We start from the raw sequence: 25,050 nt of genomic DNA, 5'->3' as shown, positions 1-25,050 counted from the left end.
GCAGAAAAGAATTTCAGGAAAAGCCAGAATGAAGCAAAGCTTGTGAGCTTATTCATGCTATGGAAGAAGCTCACATAGTATAGGGATGGCTCAGGAATGAAGGCCTGAGTGAGGACTAGAGAGACTTGAGATTAGGGTGTGTGAGGAGGGCAGGAGAGTGAGAAATGTGAAGATTTTTATGGTTCTCAGAGTTACATTGTTACATTATTACATTGTTTTAAAATTTCATGCTTTGAGTCTTTGAAATGGTTCTGTTTTTCCACTTGAAGAAAATATACAATAGGTTATTAAAAGTAAAAAATAAAAATGCTTTTAAATGTTCTTATCCCTTTTAAAAAACTTTTAGTAAATTAAATTGTAAGGTGAATATGTGATTCTGCCAACATTCTGGTCCTAAGTAAGCATAATTAATTAATTTTTTAATGTTTTTCACAAGGAAGTCTGTGCACCATCTGAGTGAATACCTATTGCTCACAGAGGGCACCAGAGTTTGAAATCTCTCAAACTGGAGTACAGACAGTTGTGAATCATCAGGTAGGTGCTGGGTATCAACCCTGGATCCTCTGGAAGACATCCAGTGATATTAAAGAATGACCCCTATCTTCGGACCCTAGTTTATTTGTTGTTATTTTTAAACTTTCTTTGAGATGTCTTTAGTACTACTTGCATTATATCTGTGGGTAATTTTGACTCTATCATTTGGGTGGAGGCTTCTTGAATGTCAGTTAGAAAAATGTAAAAATGATCACAGGGCCGGGCAGTGTTGGCTCACGCCTTTAATACCAACACTTGGCAGGCAGAGGCTGGCGGATGTCTGTGAGTTCGAGGCCAGCCTGGTCTACAAGAGCTAGTTCCAGAACAGGAACTAAAAAGCTATGAAGAAACCCTGTCTCGAAAATCAAAAAAAAAAAAAATGATCACAGGGTGAGGGGCTGTGTATTCCCCTCTCATATCCCCTTCAATGCCCTGTTTTTCTGTCTTATTATGGGACAAGTGGACATCCTCATGGACAAATATAAATATAGACAAGTTGTTTATCACTGGATACAAAAGTCAACCAAAATTAACAAATGATCTACATAGGACTAGAGAGACATCTCTGAGGTTAAGAGTGCCTTTGGCTATTGCAGAGGACCTGACTTCAGCTTACAGTCCCCATATGGTGGCCCAGAGATACCTATAACTCCAGATCCAGGGGAGCTGACAGTCTTTTCTGGTCTCAGCAAGCATCTGCATTCAAATGTGCATACGGCACACACAAACATATAGGCAGATACCCAGTAAATAGTGAAAGCAAATCTAAAAGGTAATTAATCCAAAATACAACCTAAGCATGAATCTTGTAACAGAAAGCAATTGATAGAATTATAGATAAAATTCATAGATATAACAAACCCCTTTTATGAAAAGAACTGGACTGTTAGGACTTCCATAAAGTGAAAAATGTAAACTGTGATATAAAAGTTATTTTCCCTGCCTGGGAAAAAAATGAATGTAGGAAATTGTGTATTAGATGACAGCCTTATTGTTTCCAGAATACAGAAAGCCTAAAAAAGAGTCACTAAGAAAATACACAATTCATGAAATAAAAGTTGTCCAGAAGGGTGAGTAGATGCTCCACTAAGAGAAACATACAGCATCAACATCCTTAACACTTAGGGAAGAGAGACAGGTGACTCTAGGGGACTCTTGACACCCCCACAAAATATACAGAAATAATAATATGAAGACCTGGCAAGGTTGTGGGGGATGAAACTATCATACTGACTGCTGGTAGCCATGGGAAATAGGACAATAACTTGGAAAAATATTTCTCAGTTTCTTGATATGTTAATTGTCATTTGACCAAAGCTGTAACAACTTTCCTGATGGAGCAGAGCTGTTACTTTGAGGAAAGCTTTCCCTGAAGCAGATCTGTAAGCTGCTAAGCTTATACTGACTTTGTGGTATTCCTTGCATCTGGACGGCCAGGATCCCTTTACATTTGAGCTGAAATGTTTACACTACACATATATGTTTTTAATTGTACTCATTGTCTGGCAGAAAGACATCTCCACTCTGCCTTATGGCATCCAGGTCCAGAAGGTGCTAGCCAATCACAGACCAGCCAGAGTCCTCAAAGCCTGGTCTGGCTGGTAGACAACCAGAGGCCTGCCCAGAGCTACAAGGCTTCCATTACAATGAGCAAAATGTGTGGTGGAGAAACAGGAGAGAAAGAGTAGCGGGATAGTTCATGTGCTGTGAAAAGAGGGGGAATAGAAGGTGGTAAGGAAAAGGCTGAGGGGGTGGTCTTCTTGTCATTCATGGTCATGGTGTCAACAGGACCGAGGTTGCTACCAAAGGTCATTTCTGGGTCTCTGGTCTTATTGCAGCTCGGGTCTATGTTAACATCCATGGTCCATGCTGCCACCAAAGGGCACACAGGAGCCTGGAGTCTGGGCTGTGTCCTCTGGCCTTGTTGGGATCTGAGCGCTGTGTTGCCATTGGAGTGACAATGATCTGAGAGACCCGAGCTGCCAACCTGGTGTTGTGCATGCCTGAGCTGCTGACCAGGGCCATATCTGTGACCCAGCAGTAGCCAGGGTCTTTGTCTTCCTGATTCCTGTTACCAATGAAGGCCATGCGGATGCCTGAAGTGTGGGTCACCACCTGAGGCCACGTTGGTGTCCAAAGGCTTTGCTGCAGCTGGTGCCATCCTGATCTGTGTGGTCTGTGAAACCACCCGGGAAATGGTGACATCAAGGACGAGTTGCTGCCAGGATCATGTTGGGTCTATGGTCCTACCAGAGCTAGGGTATGTGCTGATGTTTGTGGCCCATGTTACTACAGGGGGCCTTAAGAGCCATGAATGATGATATCCAAGGGCCAGAGTGAGCTGGTTCTGCCCTTTGGTGGACATTGTGTCAAGAGCTGGCCCTGACTTTCACAGGAGAGTTAGTCCCACACCTCACCATGGGCATTGGAAAACTGGGCCTGGTGCCATGGGCATAGGTGAGCTGGCTTCGGCCCTATCCTTAGGCAGGCAGCTGATCAGCTCAGCTACCACCCAGGTCCATATTGGGGTTCTTGGCTTGGCCCATCCTAACATCTACACCATCTAAGGCCAACTGGAATGCTGGAATTGACTGGTCCTGGGGAACAATACCTGCAGAATCTCTGTTACTTGGGGTGACTGCAGGATATCCTAGAGGAGTTTTGTTGAGGGTCCCATGATGATAGTGTACCAGAAACTAGAGGCCATGAACAAGTTCAATGACTCATTGCAATGAAAGTTTACAAGTAAATATGTTGGACAAAAAGGTATACTGTGTGACTCACCTTATATGTAGATCGTATTAAAGTGTAATAGAAGCCCGAGTACTGCTTCTGATGACTTCAGTTGGATCCCAAGGACCCACATTGTGGAAGCAGAGAAATGACTCCTGCAAGTTGTCCTCTGACCTCTACAAGTACACTGTAGATCATGTATGGCCTTGCCAGACACACAAAATAGGCAGACAAATAAATGTAAAAAATGTAAATGGACATAACTTACCAAACACAAAACAAAAGCCAAAAATAACCGATGTTCTTATTGCTGACTGAAATAGACTCTAAAATGATTGCTTTTTTCAAGACATATATCTGAAACAAAGGCATTAAAATGTTATCTTGAACACGTAAAAAGAAGTAAACACATACCATCCAGGAACGAATTATTAGAAATCTAGAGTTATAATCTTAACGTTTAAGAAAGAACTAAAACTAAAGTGGAATAAAACAATTTTAAAACATGCAGTAATGTTATGTGTAAAATTCATTAGGAGAATGCTAATCTTTCATACTTATATTTCAGTCACAAAGCAAAATATGGATTGAAGGAAAATTACAAGAAAGTATAAAAGCCGATTAATAATTGCAGATGAATGCAAAGTAGTTTTCTCAATGTGACCACAATCATAGGAAAATAATTTATTAAATGAGAGGCCCTGCATAACCTAACCTCAAAGGCATATGCCCTGGGAAGACATATGGAACTCTTAAGTCTGATATAATCTTTTTTTGTTGAAAGCATGGATTATTCCGTGATGGGAACTTCATTTGATGTGTAATGCAGTTTCTCCCCCTTTCCTTATCAGCGTTTGCAGGTTATTATTGACAGTCAGAAACAAATGAGAGAAATATCCCAGAGACAAGTCCATGGCCATCGTCACAGATATCACACGCAAAAGACATACATAATTTAGTAGCTCTCACTATCCTGTGTGTGGTCAGAGATGAAACTGTTTTAACGTGATTGTACCCCTTGAGCTCTCAGTAAACACCAGGGAGCTAGGAGAGTGAGAATGAGAGGTGTCGTGTGTGTGTGTGTGTGTGTGTGTGTGTGTGTGTGTGTGTGTGTGTGTGTACAGGAATTCCTTGGCAGAGGCTGGTCTGCAAAGCCTGGTTGATTGACTCTTAGACCTGCAGTGATATGGAGATGGTGGAAGTCGCAGTCCCAGGGCCTAATTACAATTTCCTTTGTGTTCTTTTGAGCCCATGAGTAGCCACTCCTTGGGCCCCCTGTGCTGGACTTACTTAACACCTTGTCATTAACAGATGACGTTGGACCTGACATTTAAAATATCAGAATATGTCTCCTTATCAAAGCTTTAAGTTTCTACCAGTCAAAGGACTGCTTTTCATCACATAGCAGCTAGTGCCTGTAGCTGAGGTTTCTCTGCTTTACCATAACAGTCTACTTAATATTATCACCCATGTACTTAAGGAGAGTCTATAGTTTCTTCATTCTGTGATTATAAATACTTCATGAAACTGTTTCCACATTGTGACATGTAATTTGTACTAACATAAACCTGTCTCACTCATGTTTACTCACAGATATTTGACTCCAGAATGAACTCTCTTCTTCCTTCGAGGTGAGAGCTGTGTGTTTACATTGACATTTGTTAGTGTGTGTTGTGTATATACTCATGCTTGTGCAAATATGTCCCTGGATATATATGTGTGAAAGTTAGTTAATCACTTACTGCTGTGATAGGCTATGTGTTATAATTCTCCTGGTCCTCTTCAATGATGACCTGGTGTGTAGTATACTGCTTACTTATCTCCATAGTTCTTTACTCATGTGCTGACCGATATCAGTATGGCTCAACACCCATTTTCCCAAACTGTTTTCCTCTATTGCTGTTCTCTATTTCCATGCTCCATTTGTCCCAGTATGGCTAGAGGAATCCTTTAAAGATGGCATCTGTGTTCATCTGGTGCCTCTGGAGAGGAGATGGAAAGTCTAGGAAATCCATCCATTCCAGTGTCAGGGGATTCAAGGTGACCATCACATTCATATTCTCTACAGAGCACCACTCTGTATCCCTTGTGCACTGCCCACTTTACACTCAGGGAGGATGAAGTGAGTTGTGGAGCACTACAGTTGCTGCAATCCATAAATGGAACTGCTCTAGTATTGTATCAAGTTTCCAAACACACTGAAAACGCATTGCTATTCCATAAAACATCAGCCCCTTTAAAGAAAATAAATGTAGGCATGTAGTTTGAATGCCACCTCCTGGCCATAATGGGGACTACATCAGTGAGAGTCTTGGGCCCAGTGGCGTCTATGTTTGGGTGGGAGGGAACATTGGCTGTGACCTGGACTTGAAGGGAACTTACCTCTGGAGATAAAGCAGTGTTTTTTCACTTCAGTATATTTTCCTGGTACATAAACCTTGACATCTTAGGTATATCAAATGTAAACCAGAGATTGGAGACCAATCCCAGTCTAAGGCTAACATAAAGCAGCCTCATTAGATAGAGATGGTGGAGCTCTGTGTGCAAACACACACACACATATGCACACAGGCATGCACAGAGCATGAGAGTAGATTCCATTTGTCCTTCTACTTCATTGCCCAGAAATGGAACACAATGACTACTTCTAAAGTACAGAAGGTATAAACATCGTTTATCCAGTGTGTGGTTGTGTGCCCGTGTGCATATGTGTGTGCTTCTGCAATTGTATGCATACATGCATGTGGTCAGGGGACAGAAGGCAGCCTCCGGTGTTGTACCTCAGGCGCCATCCCCCTGAAGTTTTTCTTAGACAAGGTTTCTCACTGGCCTGGAACACGCAAGGCAGGCTGGGTTGGCTGGGCAGCACACTCCAGGGATAGGCTTGCCTCCACCTTCACACACAAGCAAGTCCCACCACACCTACTACTTTTCCTGCTGTAGTTTAACTTCATTTTCTTGATGATGCTCTCTGTGAATGACACTCAGGGCCTCATGCCCACAAGGCCAGCAATTTATTGATTTAGCTGTCTCCCCAGCCCCACTTTTACCACCCGAGCACAAGCATTTTTCTCAGTTTACACTTTAAAGTACTTTACTTCCTGGATACGAAATTTGAAACACCACCGGAAAGCACATGTACTACCATAAGGAAATCTGTGTCTGTCGCCGGGCTTATTCCTACCCCTAAGGCACAGGGCTGTCTGCAGGGAAATCTCCAGAGAGTGAGCTATCTGAGTAGAGTGCCAGCCGCCATTTTCTGTGCGCCTTGCTGTATGTGGTGGTGAGGAAGTCACTTCCCCATTTAGGGGATGGTAATCTTTAATGTGTCTGCCACGGACACACAGGGCTCTGCCTAACATCCAGTGAAAAGAGGATGGTTTCCCATGACAGAACTAAGCTGAAACTTTCCCACAGTGAATGGAACGATAATAGTCCTGCTAATTATTTTGTGTGTTTAGTGCAGAGTCTCAGAGCAGCCCAGCCCAGCCTGGGACTCTTCCCCTTCCTCCCTCAGCCTTCAGAGTGCTGCTGGTCCTCCCAGCTTACCACACTGCCCCAGCTCAAGTATTCATTTTAATGTAAACACATTCTTAATGCTACTGTTTTCTTCTCGGCCCAGTAACATTTTCATTCCATTTCTACATGTATATTGTTGAATTCCCACGAAATAAGTAATTTTATCATTGATTTCCCTGCAAAAATTTATTTTATAATGATCCACATCTCTTGAAAAACCATGTACTCTAAGATTGTTTTCCTAAGAAATTTCACATTTTCTGAGATATTTCTGGTTTTTGTTTGGTTTTCATTTTGAGGCAGGGCCTCTCTGTGCTATTAAGGCTGTTCTGAAACTTCTTAGCAGTAATGATCGTGTAACCCCAGTGTTCAAATAGCTGAAAGTGCACGCATTTGCCACCTAACGCTGATGAAAACTGTTCTCATTACTGCCTGGCATTTGACCATTTTTCTTCATTGTTTCACAACAATTATTTTAATTTGTACATAATTTTAAAATATACATAACTTAATAATAATTACGTTGTGTATATTCCTATGTGTATGTACACATGAATTCCGGCGCCTCCAAAGGTCAGGAGAGGTCATACCTTCCTGGAGCTGAGGTATGGTCCTTCAAGGATGTTGGAAATGGATGCTGGAAACTACCTTGGATCCTCAGCAACAATAGAATGCACTCTGAACCACTGAGTCATCTCCCCTGCCAGACTGTAGACTGTTAGATTCCGTTAGCCTTTATAATGTTCATATTTTAAATTCCACTGTGTTTTCCCCTTGGTCAATGACCTGGAGTTGATGCTTCTTTTTTTTTCTTGTTTAGATTTTAGTTATACTTTTAATTATGTCTGTCTGTCTGTCTGTGGTATGCACATGATTGGCAGAGGCATTGACTCCTGATGGGGCTAGAGTTAAAGGCAGTTGTGAGCTATCTGCCATGGGGGCTGGGAGCCATACTCTCATAAACAGTAATGACTCTCTTGTCTCTTTCCTCCTCCCTCTACGCCTTGAGTGCTGGTATTACAGGTGAGGGTGAACATGCCCAGAGGGTCAAAGAACACAGAGCAATTTCCATTCTAGGCAATCATTCTGCCACGAGAGCTATGTCGCCAGTCCCCATACTGTGGCTTTTTAAATTCACCAGTGATTTCTTTTCATGGTATAGCATTCTCATTGAACAGCTACCAGAGAAATCAAGAATATAGCTGGGAATGTGTGCACAGCCAGGGGAGCAATAGCAGTGTCTAGGGACCACTTTTAAAAATCCCCAAATGTGCTCCCACCACATTTGTGAAGAGCTTGGGACAGGGCCGTCAGATGCTGGGCAGATCTAAGTGCTGTAGCATCCTCGAGTCCAGCCTCTGGCAAGGACATCCTGTTCCTGAGAGCATGTCTCCTGCCAGCAAACCTACCTTACATGCCCAGCTTCCCAAAGGTCAGCAACAAGGGACTAGAGGCTGTTGTTGTACTGTCTGTGGATGTGTGTGCACAGCCAATGACCCAGACCCTGCAGAAGAATCACAAAACAGGAAAAAGGTTGGTCAAAGAATCAGACACATCCTTAAGCTCAGTACTGAAGACATAAAAAAAGAAAATTTGGAAATATAGCATAGTGTGTGGAAATAGAAATGACGGAGAAAGAAGAACAGGATTTCCCTTGCACGGAGATGTGAGTGTATGTGTCCTGATGTGGGGCTGTGCCTCCCTAGGAGTATGGGGACAATGATGAAGGGATCCCAGAGATATCTGAGAAGCCGGATTCTGCGTTTGGATGTCTGTACAGCAATGGTTCTCAGCCTTCCTATGCTGTGACGTGACTCTTAATACAGTCCCTCATGCGTGGTGATCCCAACCAGAAAATTATTTCTGTTGCTTCATCATCGCTGTAAAGTTGTTACAGGTAAGAATCACAATGGAAATAGTTTTGGAGATAGACGTTTGCTGAAGGGGTCAAGTCACAGGTTGAACCACTTTTCTAGAGTCAGAGAGATGTGGGACCTTCCTAGCCCCAGCAACTTTGGTTCCCTGAGCCAGGATGTCCTGGACCCATTCTCCAAACACAGGCTGGGAATTTCTGTGAGGAGAAAACAGAGTGAGACCCTCTGCTCTGAGCTGTGCTTCCCACTCTGTGAATTGAGAGCATCACACTGCTCATGTGCTAATTTGGGGGTCTTTAGTGATAATACCTGCTTTAAATACCAGTCACAAGTTCCTGCATATGTGACAGACTAATGTTGATATATGCAATTGGAATTACAGGCTGGCCTTGAACTCAGACATCCAACTGCCTCTGTCTTGTGAATGTTTGCTCCATTCCCTGCTGTCAAAAATAAGCATTTCTAAAGGCAGTCTTCTTCTGGAGAAATAGGGACAAACAGTTGCTGCAGAATTTAGAGACTGATTTCACTTCAACTCTGCCTAAAACCTACTCACTTCCTTCATCTGTAAACCTGCCAAGAGCAGTACATGCTGTAGAACAGCCATTTTCAAAAATACACTGAATTTTGGGTTCACTTTTTAAGAGACAAATGTTAGATTCTTATTCTGTTGGAAATTATGCTACAGTTAGCTGTACTTAGAAAACTTTACATCTGAAAATTATTCATCAGCAACTCGTTATCAAATTGTTAAGTTTTACAATGACTAGTTTGGGTATTCAAACTATCCTGTGTCAATACACGTGGAATAACTGATGTCAGTAAATGGAAGCACCGTGTCTCCATGTGGTCAGACAAATCCAGAGATGTTAGAGCAATTTCTCCACAGGGAAAATGCACAGCGCATCCATTGCTATCGGCCCTCTCCCAGACAAGGCTGCACAGGGCAGCTCTCCTGCTGATCACTGCAGCATGGCTTCATCCCTCTTTCATACCTCCATCCCTCCCCTGTCTTCGGAACCATCTCCACTGTCTCCACACACTACCTCATCCCGCCCTCCCCAGGCCTTTCTCTGTGCAGTGCCAAGTCACCTTCTACCAAAAGGAAACATATCATGACAATTTCATAACTCACCTTCCACACAGATCATATAATCCAAATGTCATACACAGCTGACAATGACAACATTTTCCTTTCTGTCCTATCCCCAAGCAGTGTCCACGTTGTCTTCAAGGTTCTGGCAACTAGCCTTGTTCTCTGCTCTTAGATCCACTGTTCTCCATGGAAGCAAGCAGGCCCACAACTTGGTTTGTGCATGGTCTTGCTTCTATTTGCCATTCAGGACTCAGATCACATGCTAACTTCTGAAACCTTTGGGGGTAACATCACATACGACAATCCCCATCACAACTATTTCCTGTCCCCTTTATGATCTTTAAAGCGCCAATAATACACGGAATTGCTGTGATTACTGATTTCTTCTGCTTACTGACAGTTTACCTATCTAACACGATATACAAGGACCCGTGCTAGTCTTCACAGTGCAGGAACAAGGTGTTCACTAAAGAGGCCACTATGTGAATATCTGGATAAACGTACACGAAGGAATTGATTTGTCTATTTGATATGCCATGCAACACAGTGGTATTTAAGTCAGTAACAAGAGAACATGGTATGGACTTAAGCAGTCTGTGACTTCATATCCTGGAAGACAGAATATCAAACACACTAGCAATACGTTTTAACATGGACAGCCATCAGAAAGAAGTGGCTATGCCACACTCACTTCCTAGGGTTTGAATCAGTGTCTGCTGTGGACCCAGATATCTACCATTTTAATAAGCATGATTCAGTGTCTGTTGTGGATCCAGATTTCTACCATCTTAATAAGCAATCCCTCCAAATGTGATGCAGTCATGCATGGCCCATTCGGGGAAATGGTCTGATGGGGATTGCTTCCATTTCAGTCCTGGTCATTTAAAGGGACCCCTACAGGGTTCAGTCATCTGGGGAGTCTATGAATGCCATTGTTTTACAGTGTGCTGCTCTTTGCTGCGAACTGCTCAACAGGATGTGTTCCTACAAGGCATCACAGACCAGCTGCTGGTCACACAGATGGGAAGAGAAAAGGAAATGACTGACCTGGTGAGTCCCACATGATCTTGTCACTCTACTGTACTGAATATAAGGATGGAGTAGTCTGTCTGCATCCAGTCAAGTCAAAGATGTGCAGTGACATCTTCCTCTTCTTTGTTCATTTCACAGACCCTTTATACACACCCATGTACACATCACACACACACACACACACACACACACACACACACACACACACTCACATTGGTGGCAATGATGACTCACATACTGGAAACAAGGGCTCATGTCAGCTTCTTGTCAACATTCTGCGTGTTCTCTCTGCAGTCCTGCTGTTCTTCTCATAGAAGAGACCTGACATTGATAGGCAGAGGACACAAAGTATCACTGACAAGAAGCATTTGCTTTTGGCTTTCTTCCCAGGGGTGGTCAGATAATCCAGAATTCTAGACAGATAACAAATGAAGAGCAGGTCCACTTGAATGTACTCCCACGGGCATGTTATGGGATAATTTAAGCATCACAGTATATAATGATGACAAAGGAGTACTCCTTTAAGAAATGGGTGTTTCTGAGTAGACACAAACGCATGAGTAAATCCATTAATAAACAAAAGATAAAAGGGAAACATTACTCAAAGACAAGCAATGCTTGTATACTAGTAACTGCACAGGGAAGTAGGCATCAGAGCAACACTTAGCAGGCGTCATGGTTATAATAAACATGGAAAGAACCATACATAAAACACCCCTCTGTACAAGTCCACAGCAACACTGCTAAAATCTGCATGACTGGATGGGAAAACAAGAGGGAAAACACACGAGTACTAACCTTTTCCTTTTTGTGTTGGGGAAAATAATATTAGATATTTTGAAAATAATTACCTAAGTATTCTTCATAATACAAACCTTTCTGGAGTTACACATACATACCTAACTCTTCACATGTATCCCCTTCTTTCTCTCCACCGTGATCTCAGCACCTCCCTGATGGAGCTAGCTGGGAGGTAAAGGACTATCTCTATGATTCCAAAGATGCCATTGGGGCAAACCTTTGACCTGTGGCTGCCTTAGAAATTTTCCCCCAAACTGGGTGTTGGACATTTGTTTCTGTTCTCATAATTCACTTGCAACTTCAAAGTACTGAATTTTGAACACAGCAAATATATGTTAGCATCAAAGACATTTTCATCATAGAGAATGTAATTAAATATTTTAACCTAAAAGATTCATCAATAACTCTGTCTAAATTTAACACAGACAGCTGACCACAGTGAAATGAATGTGTGGAAGCTGTAATTTAAAATCCCTGTCACTGGAGATAGCATCAGGAAATATGAAATAATTAGGAAAACTCTGCCCACTTCTCTGTAGTGCCTAGACACTGAATGGGACAACTCATTGCTGAGAGTAAAGATGTATAGATTCATCGACTGTGGTGATATTTTGTTTCTTCCATGACAATAAAGCTTGCCTGAGAATCAGTGTGTGCAGATAGCCACTAGTTAGCCACAGAAGACAGGCAGTGTTGGAACTCACCTTTCCCAACACTTAAGAAACAGAACTCTGTTTCTTAACATATTTGGTTTCTCACTCATATTTGGTTTCTAGCCATAAATAAAGGACATTGAGCCTATAATTCATGTTCCTAGAGAAGCTAAATAAGGTGAATCCAAAGACAAACACATAGGCATCCTCAGGAATATTAACCTTCATCAGGCGATGAAAGGAGACAGAGACAGAGACCCACACGGGAGCACCGGACAGAAATCTCAAGGTCCAAATCAGGAGCAGAAGGAGACGGAGCACGAGCAAGGAACTCAGGACCACGAGGGGTGCACCCACACACTAAGACAATGGGGATGTTCTATTGGGATCTCACCAAGGCCAGCTGGCCTAGGTCTGAAAAAGCATGGGATAAATCTGGACTAGCTGAACATAGCGGACAATGAGGAATACTGAGAATTCAAGAACAATTGCAGTGGGTTTTTGATCCTACTGCACGTACTGGCTTTGTGGGAGCCTAGGCAGTTTGAATGCTCACCTTATGAGACCTGGATAGAGGTGGGCAGTCCATGGGCTTCCCACAGGTCAGGGAACCCTGATTGCTCTTCGAGCAGATGAGGGGGGGGGGGACTTGTTCGGGGGAGGGGGAGGGAAATGGGAAGCGGTTGTGGGGACGAGGCAGAAATCCTTAATAAATAAATAAATTAAAAAAAAAAAAAGAAACAGAACTCTGTGGGTTAAGGCCATCCTGGGCTACATTAGATTGATCCAGTCTAAAAGAGAAACAGAGTCAGGCAGTGGTGACTCACATCTTTCATCAAAGTGCTTTGGTGTCACACACCTTTAATCCCAGCACGAGGGAGATGGAGAATGAAAGGAATGTGGCTGGAAAAAGAGAGGAATATAAGGTGGGAGGAGATAGGAGATCCAGGCAGTCAGTCTGAGGTCTTGTAGAGACAGGATGCTCCATTTGGTCTGAGGATTTTTTCGGGGAAAGAACTAGTGTCTGGCTGCTCTGCTGTTCTGATCTTATAGCTCCAACTACTTAATATCTGACTCCAGATTTTATTATTAAGACCAATTAGAACTCACGCTACAATCATCTTCATGCAATGGAAGATACAGGTGTCTGTTCTCCTCATATAGTCCTATAGATCCAGTGCAATACCAACAGAACTCTAACAGACTTTTCATAAACTAATGGGCTTATCCTGAAATTCACAGTGAATATGGAGAACCCCAGCTTGAAACAACCTTATAAAGGAACAAACTCGGAGGATGAACACCTGACTTCCAAACTCCTTATAAACCTTTTGGAAATGTAGACAGTGTGCCTGATTGGAAATGACAATAAGACAGAAAAGAATATGAAGGGGACAGAAGAGTCACACATGTGTGAGGGGACACCTTTAGCAAAGACTCAAAGACACTTCAGTGAAGCAGACATTTGTGCTTCACCGAGTTTTTCTGGGACTCCCCATAAGTGGTAGGGAGGTACAGCCCAGCACAGTGACCAGCAGCCTGAGGATAACCCTGTCGCTTTGATGACCTTGACCCTGGTAAAGATGAATCTAGGATGCAGTAAAGAATTTCAGAAACAGCCAGGATGAAGCAAAGGTTGTGAGCTTATTAATCCTGTGGATAGAAGCTCACACAGAATAAGGATGGCTCCTGCATGATGGCCTGAGAGTGGACTGGAGAGAGACTTGAGATTAGGTGTCATTGCAAAGGGTATGTGAGGTGGGCAGGGAGGGAGGTACAGTGGGAGAGGGAGAAATGGGAGGATTTTTATGGCTCTAAAGTTACATTGCTGAAAGAATGTAATTCAGAAAATTTCAAGATTAAATTACATTAAAGCCTATATTCAGGTTTTTAAATTAACTATAAGAATATTTTTACTCTTTAAATGGGTTCTATTTTTCCATTAGGAAAAAAATATTCAATAGGTTATTAAAAAGTAAAAAATGAAACTAAAAAGCAATGCTTTTAAATGTGCTTATTCCTTTTAAAGTTTCTTTCAGTAAATTAAATTGTAAGGTGATTATGTGACTTAGGCGATAGAATAGAGTGCTATCATCATCCATCTCAAGGCTACAAGTATTCTGCCCCTAAGAAAGCATAACTGCGTTTTTTATTTTCTGCTTTTGAATGCTTTTCCACAGGGAAGTCTGTGCACCACGTGAGTACCTAATGCCCACAGACAGTACCAGACTTTATGAGATCTCTCGGAACTGGAGTTACAGACAGTTGTGAACCATCGGGTAGGGTTGGGTATCAACCCTGGATCCTCTGGAAGACATCCAGTGATATTAAAGAATGAACCCTATCTTCAGACTCTAGTTTATTTGTTGTTATTTTTATTTTTTTTTTTTTTTTTTTTTTTTTTTTTTTTTTTTTTTTTTTTTTTTTTGTTTTTTTTTTAATAATTTTTTTATTAAGAAAAGAAGAAAAAAAACATAAACAAAAAACAAGTTTCCACCTCCTCCCAGCCTCCCATCTCCCTCCCCCTCCTCCCACCCTTCTCCCCCTCCTCCCACCTTCTACCCCTCCCCCCACTCCTCTCCCCCTCCCTCTCCAGTCCACAGAGCAGTCCAGGTTCCCTGCCCTGTGGCAAGTCCTAGGTCCTCCCCCCTCCGTCCATATCTAGGAAGGTGAACATCCAAACTGGCTAGGCTTCCACAAAGCCAGCACATTAAGTAGGATCAAAACCCCGTGCCATTGTCCTTGGTGTCTCATCAGCCCTCATTGTTCGTCATGTTCAGAGAGTCTGGCTTTATCCCATGCTTTTTCAGTCACAGTCCAGATGGCCTTGGTGAGCTCCCAGTAGATCAGCTCCACTGTCTCAGTGGGTGGGTGCACGCCTCGTGGTCCCGACTTCTTTGCTCATGTTCTCCCTCCTTCTGCTCCTCATTGGGACCTTGGGAGCTCAGTCCAGTGCTCCAGTGTGGGTCTCTGTCTCTGTCTCCATCCATCACCAGATGAAGGTTCTATGATGATATGCAAGATATTCGTCAGTATTGCTCTCGGATAGGGTCATTTCAGGTTCCCAGTCCTCAGCTACCCAAGGAACTAACTGGGAACCTCATGTTGGGCACTTGGGAGCCCCTCTAGGGTCAAATCTCTTGCTCACCCTAAAGTGGTTCCCTTAACTAAGAATTGTGGTTCCGTGCTCCCCTATCCACCTTTCCTTTATCCCAATTCTCCTGATTCCCCAAGTCCCCCCTCCTTCCCTTCTACCTTTTCTCTCCCCATCTCCCCTTACCCCCATCCCACCCCACCCCCAAAATCCTAATTTTCTCCCCGGCAATTGGGTCTACTTCCCTTAGCCAAGAGAATAACTATATGTTTTTCCTTGGGTTCACCTTCTTACTTAGCTTCTTTAGGTTCACCTATTGTAGACTCCGTGGCCCTAATTTATGGCTAGAAACCAATTATGAGCGAGTACATCCCATGTTCATCTTTTTGGGTCTGGGACACCTCACTCAGGATAGTGTTTTCTATTTCCATCCATTTGCCTGCAAAATTCGAGAAGTCATTGTTTTTTACCGCAGCGTAGTACTCTAGCGTGTATATATTCCATACTTTCTTCATCCATTCTTCCATTGAAGGGCATCTAGGTTGTTTCCAGGTTCTGGCTATTACAAATAATACTGCTATGAACATAGTTGAACAAATGCTTTTGTCATATGATAGAGCATCTCTTGGGTATATTCCCAGGAGTGGTATTGCTGGGTCCAGGGGTAAGTTGATCCCGAATTTCCTGAGAAACCGAAACACTGACTTCCACAGTGGTTGCACAAGATGGCATTCCCACCAGCAATGGATGAGGGTACCCGTTCCTCCACAGCCTCTCCAGCAAAGGTTATCCTTGGTGTTTTTGACTTTAGCCATTCTGACAGGTGTAAGATGATATCTCAAAGTTGTTTTGATTTGCATTTCCCTGATTGCTAAGGAAGTTGAGCACGACTTTAAGTGTCTTTTGGCCATTTGAACTTCCTCTGCTGAGAATTCTCTGTTCAGTTCAGTGCCCCATTTTATAATTGGGTTAATTAGCATTTTAAAGTCTAGTTTCTTGAGTTCTCTATATATTTTGGAGATCAGACCTTTGTCTGTTGTGGGGTTGGTGAAGATCTTCTCCCAATCAGTAGGTTGCCTTTGTGTCTTATTGACTATGTCCTTTGCTTTACAGAAGCTTCTCAGTTTAAGTAGGTCCCATTTATTCAATGTTGCCCTTAATGTCTGTGCTTCTGGGGTTATACATAGGAAGCGATCTCCTGTGCCCAGCTCCTGTAGGGTACTTCCCACTTTCTCTTCTATCAGGTTCAGTGTGTTCGGGCTGATATTGAGGTCTTTAATCCATTTGGACTTGAGTTTTGTGCACGGTGATAGATAAGGGTCTATTTTCATTCTTCTACAAGATGACATCCAGTTGTGCCAGCACCATTTGTTGAAGATGCTTTCTTTCTTCCATTTTATACTTTTAGCTCCTTTATCGAAAATCAGGTGTTCATAGGTTTGTGGGATAAAATTCGGGTCTTCTATACGATTCCATTGGTCGACTTCTCTGTTTTTATGCCAGTACCACACTGTTTTCATTACTGTAGCTCTGTAATAGAGTTTGAAGTCAGGGATGGTAATGCCTCCAGAAGATCCTTTATTGTATAGGATTGTTTTGGCTATCCTGGGTTTTTTGTTTTTCCATATAAAGTTGATTATTGTCCTCTCAAGATCTGTGAAGAATTTTGATGGGATTTTTGAAGAACAGCTCCTGACACCCTATCTTCAGACTCTAGTTTATTTGTTGTTATTTTTAAACATTATTTGGGATGTCTTTAGGAATAGTTGCATCATATCTGCAGGTAATTTTGGCTCTATCAGTTGGCTTGAGGTCTCTTGAATGTCAGGAAAATGTAAAAATGATTACAGGGTGAGGGGCTGTGTGTTCCCTCTCATATCCCCTTCAATGCCCTGTCTTTCTGTCTTATTTTGGGACAAGCAGACCTCCCCATGCACAAATATAAATATAGACAATCGTATATCGCAGGATACAAAAGTCAATCGAGAATGAACAAATGATCTACACAGGACTAGAGAGACATCTCAAAAGTTAAGAGTGCCTTTTGCTATTGCAGAGGACCTGACTTCAGTTTCCAGCACCCAGTTCCAGTCTCTGAGCAACAGTGACAGGAACCCCAATCTTCACCCTTCTTTAGTGAAGAAGGGTTAATATTTTAAATTAAAATGAGTTTTGTGTCCCAAAGATTAAAACAATTGTTTAGTCTGCACCTTAGCTCCAAAGCAAACCAGAATTCAAGCTGCAGAAGCAGTTTAGCATTTGTGCTCCAGGGCAGGTGGGATTTCTGAGTGAGGTGAGCTGGATTCAGCTATCTGGAGCACATCCTGGCACTTATCTCAGCCGGGTCTCCCTGACTCTCTAGAGGCAGTATGACACCCTGCAGAGTGGAGCAGCAGGTTCTGTTATCAGGCACTCCTCTCCTTGGGGGCAGGAAAGGCCAGACCAAGGACCTCTCCCCAGTTGCCTCTGGAAGACCTCTGTGGGGCATCTGCAGCCTCAACATCATCCAGGTCCAGATTTTATTTTCTTTCTGTGAAAAAAGCATAAACATATCATCGACCCCAAATATATATAGGTCGGGTTTTTTCATAATGCATTGTAAGGGCTTTTTCCACCTTGCCCTAGCAAAGGTCAGCTTGGTTTTATCATGTCAGATCCGTTTGCATCAGGATCTGCTTACAACTTTTATGATTTGCTTTGAAGGACCCTTGTTATGCTCCACAATTTTTTTTATTAGCCCTATATGCAGTTCTTCCATTGGAAGAGCCATTTGTAAAATTTAGCATAAAAGGCACGCCCGCAAGGGACCCAAGGAGCTAGTGGCAGCGGGGGAGGCCATGTGGACCAAGGCGCTGAGGGCAGCAGGCCTTGGCGCCCCAGGCCCCCCCCCCTGCCGCCGCCATGGGCATCAGCAATATGCGCCCAGGAACCCGCCTGCGGGGAGGATCAAGGCAGAGGGTTCAAAGGCTGGGGAAGTTCTTGGAAGGCGGCCACTTGGGAGATCTGTTCCTTCTCGAGAGTCTAATCCAGCACTGCCCTTGGGAAGGAGCTCCCCAAGGAACCCCCACAACCTCATGCTGGAGGCAAGAGTGGACATGCTCGGCTCCAGTATGATCATCAATGGCCCGGCTGCAGACCTCGGTGCTAAAGAGGCCAGCAGGCCCTCGAAGAAGCAGCCTGGCAGTGTCCAGAAGCCTGGGCCATCCACCCGAGACCGAGCCCCTCAGCATAAAGGACAAGATATCCAAGTGGGAAGGCAAGAAGGAGCCACCTACTCCTGAGCCTGCCAGGCCAACGGAGGGCCAAGAGAACTACTTGCCACCCTGCGGGGTAGAGCGGAGAGGCAGCGAGGTCACCAGAACAAAGAATGGGTTGAGGCTTGAAACAGAGAGCTTGGAAAATGACAGCAGAAGGACAGCAAAGACCACGTGTCAGGACACAGACCGGTGGCCAGGCCTGAGGCAGAGTGATGGGCAGCCGGAGCCCAGCCAGCGCCGAGGTGTCGAGCTGAAGCCCAGTGACTTGCGTTTTCAGAGTGACCACCTCTCCGCGCTCAAACAGGTCAGGAGACTGGAGAAGGCCTTGAAGGATGGCTCTGCTGGTTTGAACCCCCAGTTGCTGGGGACTTGTTATTCCCCACACTGTCTGCCTGACAAAGCAGAAGAGGACCAGCACATTCCCGAGAGTCCTGGAAGTGGGGGTGCTTTTGCAGCTGGCCGCAGGGCCCACCCCTTGGAGGACAAGGAGCCAGGGGCTGAGGCTTCAGAGAAGTGTAAAGGCCAGGAGAGTGTATACCCGGGCTCCAGGCAGTGTCCCCGAAGCCTTTCATCAACCCCCTTCCCAAGCCCCGCAGAACGTTCAAACATGCAGGAGAAGGGGACAAGGACAGCAGTCCTGGGAGCTCAGGCATTGGCTTCAGGAAAGAGAAGAGAAACCTGCCTCCCCTGCCCACTTTACCTCCCCCTCCCCCACCGCTACCCTCCTCCCCGCCTCCTACTTCTGTGAATAGAAGACTGTGGACTGGGAAGCAGAGACCCAGTGCTGACCACAGGAAGTCCTATGAGTTTGAAGACCTACTGCAGTCCTCCTCTGAGAGCAGCAGGGTGGACTGGTACGCACAGACCAAGCTGGGACTCACATGCACTTTATCGGAGAACGTCTACGAAGACATTCTAGATCCACCTATGAAGGAAAATCCGTATGAGGACATCGAGCTACATGGCCGCTGCCTGGGCAAGAAGTGTGTCTTGACTTTCCCTGGATCTCCCACCTCTTCCATCCCGGACACTTTCACCAAGCAATCCTTGTCCAAGTCTGCATTTTTCAGGCAAAATTCAGAGAGAAGAAACTTCAAACTGCTGGACACCCAGAAGCTGAGTCGGGAGGGAGCTGGGTCCCCAGTGAGAGCCAGCCCCCCCCCTAAACAGCTAGCAACCCGGATGACACTTTCTTTAACCTTGGAGACCTACAGAATGGCAGGAAGAAGAAAAAGATCCCCAGGCTGGTATTGCGGATCAATGCCTTTTATGAGGCCCGGAGAGGAAAGAAACGGGTGAAGAGGCTATCCCAGTCCACGGAGAGCAACTCAGGAAAAGTGACAGACAAGAACAGCGAGTCTGACAGCGACACCGAGGAGAAGCTGAAAGCCCACAGCCAGCGCCTGGTCAATGTGAAGTCCCGCCTGAAGCAGGCCCCTCGCTACTCCACGCTTGACCGGGATCTCAGCGAGTACCAGTAGAGGCAACTCTTCGAGTACTTTGTGGTCGTGTCTTTGCACAAGAAGCAGGCAGGGGCTGCCTATGTGCCAGAACTCACCCAGCAGTTTCCTCTGAAGTTAGAAAAGTCATTCAAGTTCATAAGGGAGGCTGAGGACCAGCTGAAGGCAATGCCCCAGTTCTGCTTTCCTGACGCCAAGGACTGGGCTTCCATCCAGGAGTTTACCAGTGAAACATTCTCATTTGTCTTAACTGGAGAAGACGGGAGCAGAAGGTTCGGTTATTGCCAAAGATTGCTGCCTGGAGGCAAAGGGAAGAGGCTTCCTGAAGTTTATTGCATTGTGAGCCATCTGGGATGTTTCAGCCTCTTTTCAAAGTTCTTGGATGAGGTGGAAAAGAGAAGAGGCATTTCCCCTGCTCTGGTGCAGCCCCTCATGAGGAGCATCATGGAAGCCCCTTTCCCAGTCCTGGGCAAAATCATCGTTGTCAAGAACTTCCTGCCAAGCTCGGGGACTGTTGTGATTGAGCTGTGTTGGCCCCTGGACTCCCGGCTGGAGCACGTGGATTTTGAGTCTCTGTTCTCCTCCCTCAGCGTCTGGCACCTCATCAGTGATTTTGCCTCCCTGTTCCTGGAAAGGAGGGTCATCTTCATTGCGGACAAACTCAGCACGCTGTCCAAGTGCTGCCATGCCGTGGTGGCGCTCATCTACCCCTTCAGCTGGCAGCACACCTACATCCCAGTGCTGCCACCCGCCACGATTGACATAGTGTGCTCACCCACGCCCTTCCTCATCGGGCTGCTCTCCAGCTCACTGCCGCTGCTCAGGGAGCTGCCACTGGAAGAGGTCCTTGTGGTGCATCTCATCAATGATCGGTTCCTCAGACAGATGGAGGACGAGGATTCCATTCTGCCCCGGAAGCTTCAGGTAGCCCTGGAACACATTCTGGAGCAGAGGAATGACCTGGCCTGTGACTAGGATGGAGGCCCACTGGACTGCGTGCATGGCCCTGAGTTCAGCCCCTTGAATGCGGTGGCGTCTGAAGCCTTTGTCCGATTCTTCGTGGAGATTGTGGGCCACTATTCCTCGTTCCTGACCTCGGACGAGGAGAGGAGCCTGCAGCGAGAGGCCTTCAGAAAAGCTGTCTCCTCCAAGAGCCTGCGCCGCTTCCTGCAGGTCTTCATGGAGACCCAGACTTTCCGTGGCTTCATCCAGGAGCGGGAACTACGCAGGCAGGATGCCAAAGGTCTGTTTGAGGTCCAAGCCCAGGAATACCTCGAAACCTTGCCCAGCGGAGAACACAGCGGAGTCAATAAGTTCCTAAAGGGTCTGGGCAATAAAATGAAGTTTCTCCACAAGTAATAACCCTCATCTTGGTTCAAGTGAAGACCTCCTCCACTGGGACCACACATTTCCAACAGAGTTCTGAGAGGCTGTGGGCTGAAGGCAGTCCCTAGCCCCAGCTCCTCCTAGAACGGGGCCTGCGAGCTGGGCACGTGGCAGGTGCTCAGGACAGCCCTGGAAGGGACCTGCCAACATGCAGCTGTTGTTACTGTGGTCGGTTCTGGGATCTTTATATCTAGGTATTAAAAGAGATTAAAAGAGAAGGAGAAGAAAGGCGTTTGGGTCTTCATTCTGTCTTGCCAGGGCTAAGAAAACTCCCTCCTGCCCTACCTCATCTCTTCTGGGTCAGCTGTTGACAGCTGTGGAGCCAGGAGGAGGGAGGAGATAGGTAGAGTGGCTGCCACCACCCATCCAGGTTCTTGTGGACTGCTCTATGACGCCACCTGGTGGCAGAGACCGTGAGCTTCGCTGTTCTTGACTGGGGTTTTTTGCCCCTTAGAAGGAAGTCCCGTAGACCTGTTCTTGCCCTAATACCACACATAAAAAGAGGAAAACTTGTTAATTGTTAATAAAATATTCTTAGGGTCCTGAAATGGATATCTCCTGTGGCCTAACCGTGACACTTAGACCTCTGCTGTGAACCTATTCCTCATAGCTGACAGACCTTTCAGGCTTCTGTAGTTGGTTCTCTTATTGAGAGGGAAGAGCTGGACAAGGTCACAGTCAGATGACTTGTGTGGGACAGTGGGAGTCTGTGAGTCCTGTGTGTACACAGGAAGGGTCTCAGGCTGGCCTCGGACTACCACCCCAATACTGTGGACACCCAATGGATTGTATGAGAAAGTAACTTCTAGCCCACATGGCCTGGAGTGGGGCGGGAGTAGTGGGAGGGGGTGTGGCTGAGGCGTTGGGGGAAGCCTGAGTGAGAATGTGAGCATGGGGGCTCACACAAGTGCCTCGGTTTAGTTAACTTTCATGATAGCAATGCTCTGTGTATTTTTATACTGCCCCTAAGTGATCACTTTTAGGATTTTGGAATATACAGTCTTTTCTAACTTATTTTCTATTATACTGTTTTACTTAAGAACTCCAAGTGAATGAATAAACAAATATCTTTATCAACATTCCTAGTGAGTGTATAATATTCTATAATATTATGAATGTTTTTGTATTTGATATAAGCATAAAAACAAAAATAAATTTGGGGAAATGTGCTAAAAATTAGCATAAAATCCTTTAAGGGATTTTTTGCTATAACATTAGCAAAATACAGTTGTGTGAATTGTAGCAATGATCTGGGAAAAGATTATTGTTTTTGCCTTTGAATTGAGCAAAGACAATTGTCCAGGAATCAGTCTTAAAATTATCAATGAATCTATTGTTTAGTATAAGAAACACTGATCATAGTCAATATTCTGTCAAACAATTTTTCAGCTTTTATCCTGTCCTTTTGTATCAGACAGGCTACTGTTTTAAATTAAGAGTTTAATATCTTAACTGGCAAAACTGGGAAGGTTTAGCCACAAACAGCATTTTTTTATAAAACTGTTGTAGAATAAGTTTGTACTTAATATACACACTTGCCATAGCTGAATTATAATTAATATACTGTATTTGTTGATTATTGCATACTTTACCTTTTGATTTATATTTTACCTGCTTGAGTATCTGTTAGGCAGCTTGCTTAAGCTTTCTATTGAAAACTGTTTTTTTTGTAAGAATTTTATCTATTGGCTCAAGGTCCCTCATAAGACTATTATAACTAGAGCTTTAACCATTGGACATCCAACCAAAAGTTTGCAAGCTATCCTCCTCTTAAGTTTTAAGTCTGCCTTACAGATAGGAAAATGGAAAAAGGAAGCATTTTAACTAATAATGCTGGCCTCATTAGACACCAACATGTAGAAGAATGAAAATAGATCCATATTCATCTCCATGTACAAAACTTAAGTTTAAATGAGCCAAAGGCCTCAGCATATAAAAATTATGTTGAACCTCACAGAGAAAAAATTTTTTGAAGTACACTTTGCCACATCTCAAACACAGCCTCAGTGGCACAAACATTGTGAGAAACCATAAACTAGATCTCTTGAATTGAGAAACTTTTGTATAACAAGGCTATAGAGTGGGAAAAGATCTTTACTTACCATAAATCCCTTTCAAAAATATATGAAGAACTCAGGAAATTAGTTATTAAAAATTAATCCAATAAGAATATTTGTTACAGACCTAATCTGAAAACTCTCAGACGAACTTAAAAATGAGAGACACCTAAAAAATGTTTAAGCAGAACATCCTTTAGCCCTCAGAGAAATGCAAACCAAAACTCTGAGATTTTATTTTATCCTTGCAAAAATGACCAAGATTAAAAATTACTGCTAACAATTTATGCTTAAGAAAATGTGGGTAGGGAAAAAACTCCATTGCTGGAAGTGCAAACTGACAGTCACCTTTGGATCACACATAGTATTGAAAAACCTGGATAAACCAGACTCCCTCATCAGGAAGAGAAGGATCAAAAATCCAGGACTAGCCTGTTCAGCGACCCTGTACCAGGAACTGTCTGAAGACAAAGCCAGACCTTTACCTCGAAAAACGGGTTTTCCAGCTGCAATTATCACAGTACTGTTTTAGGAACTAGCGGATTATGACCCTGGGAGTGGTCCCAAGGCAGGCAGCTGTCCTCCTGCGACCACCACTGTATTTTTGGAATTTATGACCCTCCTGGACCACTGGGCTGTGGCCCCTTTTTAAAAATTTTCTCTTTAGGTCACTAGAGGCTGAACTCCTCCCCCCACCCCCCCCCCCAACTAAAGCCACGTGCACTACCTCAGCAAGGATGGCCTCCAGCGAGCCATGGGGAGACCTGAGTGAGAGTCTCCCCAGCACTGGGGGACCCCCATTATGTCTATTTTTTTAAAATTAGGCAAATATTTACCTCAAAACTTAGCAATAACCCTTTTGGGCCTAAATACAAAGTTGTTTAACCATAAGACCATGGGCTCAGACTTGCTTACAGCAGAGTTACTTATCATAGCCAGAATCTGAAAATAACCCAAATGTACCTCTTTTACACCTAGGATAAATGAGACATCATCCTTTTAAGTATCCATGAATACCACAAAATATCTTGGAATAACTTTAAGCAAGCAGGACAGAAGTTTGAGTCCCGTAATCTCTGCGTGTGAAGGCAGAAATGTTTTTTATTTTTAACCATTATCACTTGGTAGAGTATAACTCCTGCCCTTGATAAATTTAGTGAGAGGCTGGAGTCTCAGCAGTTTAGCCTGAAGCAACACCTGTCAGCAGGAAAGAACCTCAAGCTGAAACAATACGACTCCCACCCAAGAGCGGGCCATACAAATGGAAAAACTTGTATGAGAATTTTAAATCTTGAGAGATCCCCTACTTTCTTGGGAAAGCAGAAGAAACACAGCAAAAATGACAATTTTACTGAAAGCAATCTACAGATTCAGTGTAAATGTCCATTAAAAATTATAGCAACGGGCTGGAGAGATGGCTCAGTGGTTAAGAGCACCGGCTGCTCTCCCAGAGGTCATGAGTTCAATTCCCAGCAACCACATGGTGGCTCACAACCATCTGTAATGAGATCTGGTGCCCTCTTCTAGTGTGTGGGCATACATGGAGGCAGAATG

At 44.2% G+C, this 25,050-nt stretch overlaps 1 protein-coding gene and 1 long non-coding RNA gene across 2 annotated transcripts; one reads left to right on the top strand and one right to left on the bottom strand.

The window, feature by feature from the left end:
* Window positions 1-3,002: 3,002 nt before the first annotated feature.
* Window positions 3,003-11,056, bottom strand: LOC121436815. Its single transcript, XR_005972830.1, has 3 exons — window positions 11,001-11,056; window positions 8,196-8,290; window positions 3,003-3,472 (listed from the first exon to the last, which is right to left on the bottom strand). It is a non-coding gene; the product is annotated as an uncharacterized LOC121436815 (long non-coding RNA).
* A 6,832-nt stretch (window positions 11,057-17,888) lies between these two features.
* On the top strand, window positions 17,889-22,523 carry LOC121436764 (DENN domain-containing protein 2A-like). The gene is given in 4 exon segments (XM_041636750.1): window positions 17,889-18,553; window positions 18,555-19,141; window positions 19,144-19,757; window positions 19,760-22,523. Coding segments are annotated over 4 exon segments (3,234 nt in total). The 5' UTR covers window positions 17,889-18,173; the 3' UTR covers window positions 21,413-22,523.
* The last annotated feature ends 2,527 nt before the right edge of the window (window positions 22,524-25,050 follow it).

The sequence above is a fragment of the Microtus oregoni genome, unplaced genomic scaffold (genome assembly GCF_018167655.1).
Source record: "Microtus oregoni isolate MIOR12 unplaced genomic scaffold, Mior012 000050F_003, whole genome shotgun sequence".
Classification (NCBI taxonomy): domain Eukaryota; kingdom Metazoa; phylum Chordata; class Mammalia; order Rodentia; family Cricetidae; genus Microtus; species Microtus oregoni.
The sequence above is the reverse complement of the archived record's forward strand: the minus strand, read 5'-3'. Positions and strand labels throughout refer to the sequence as shown.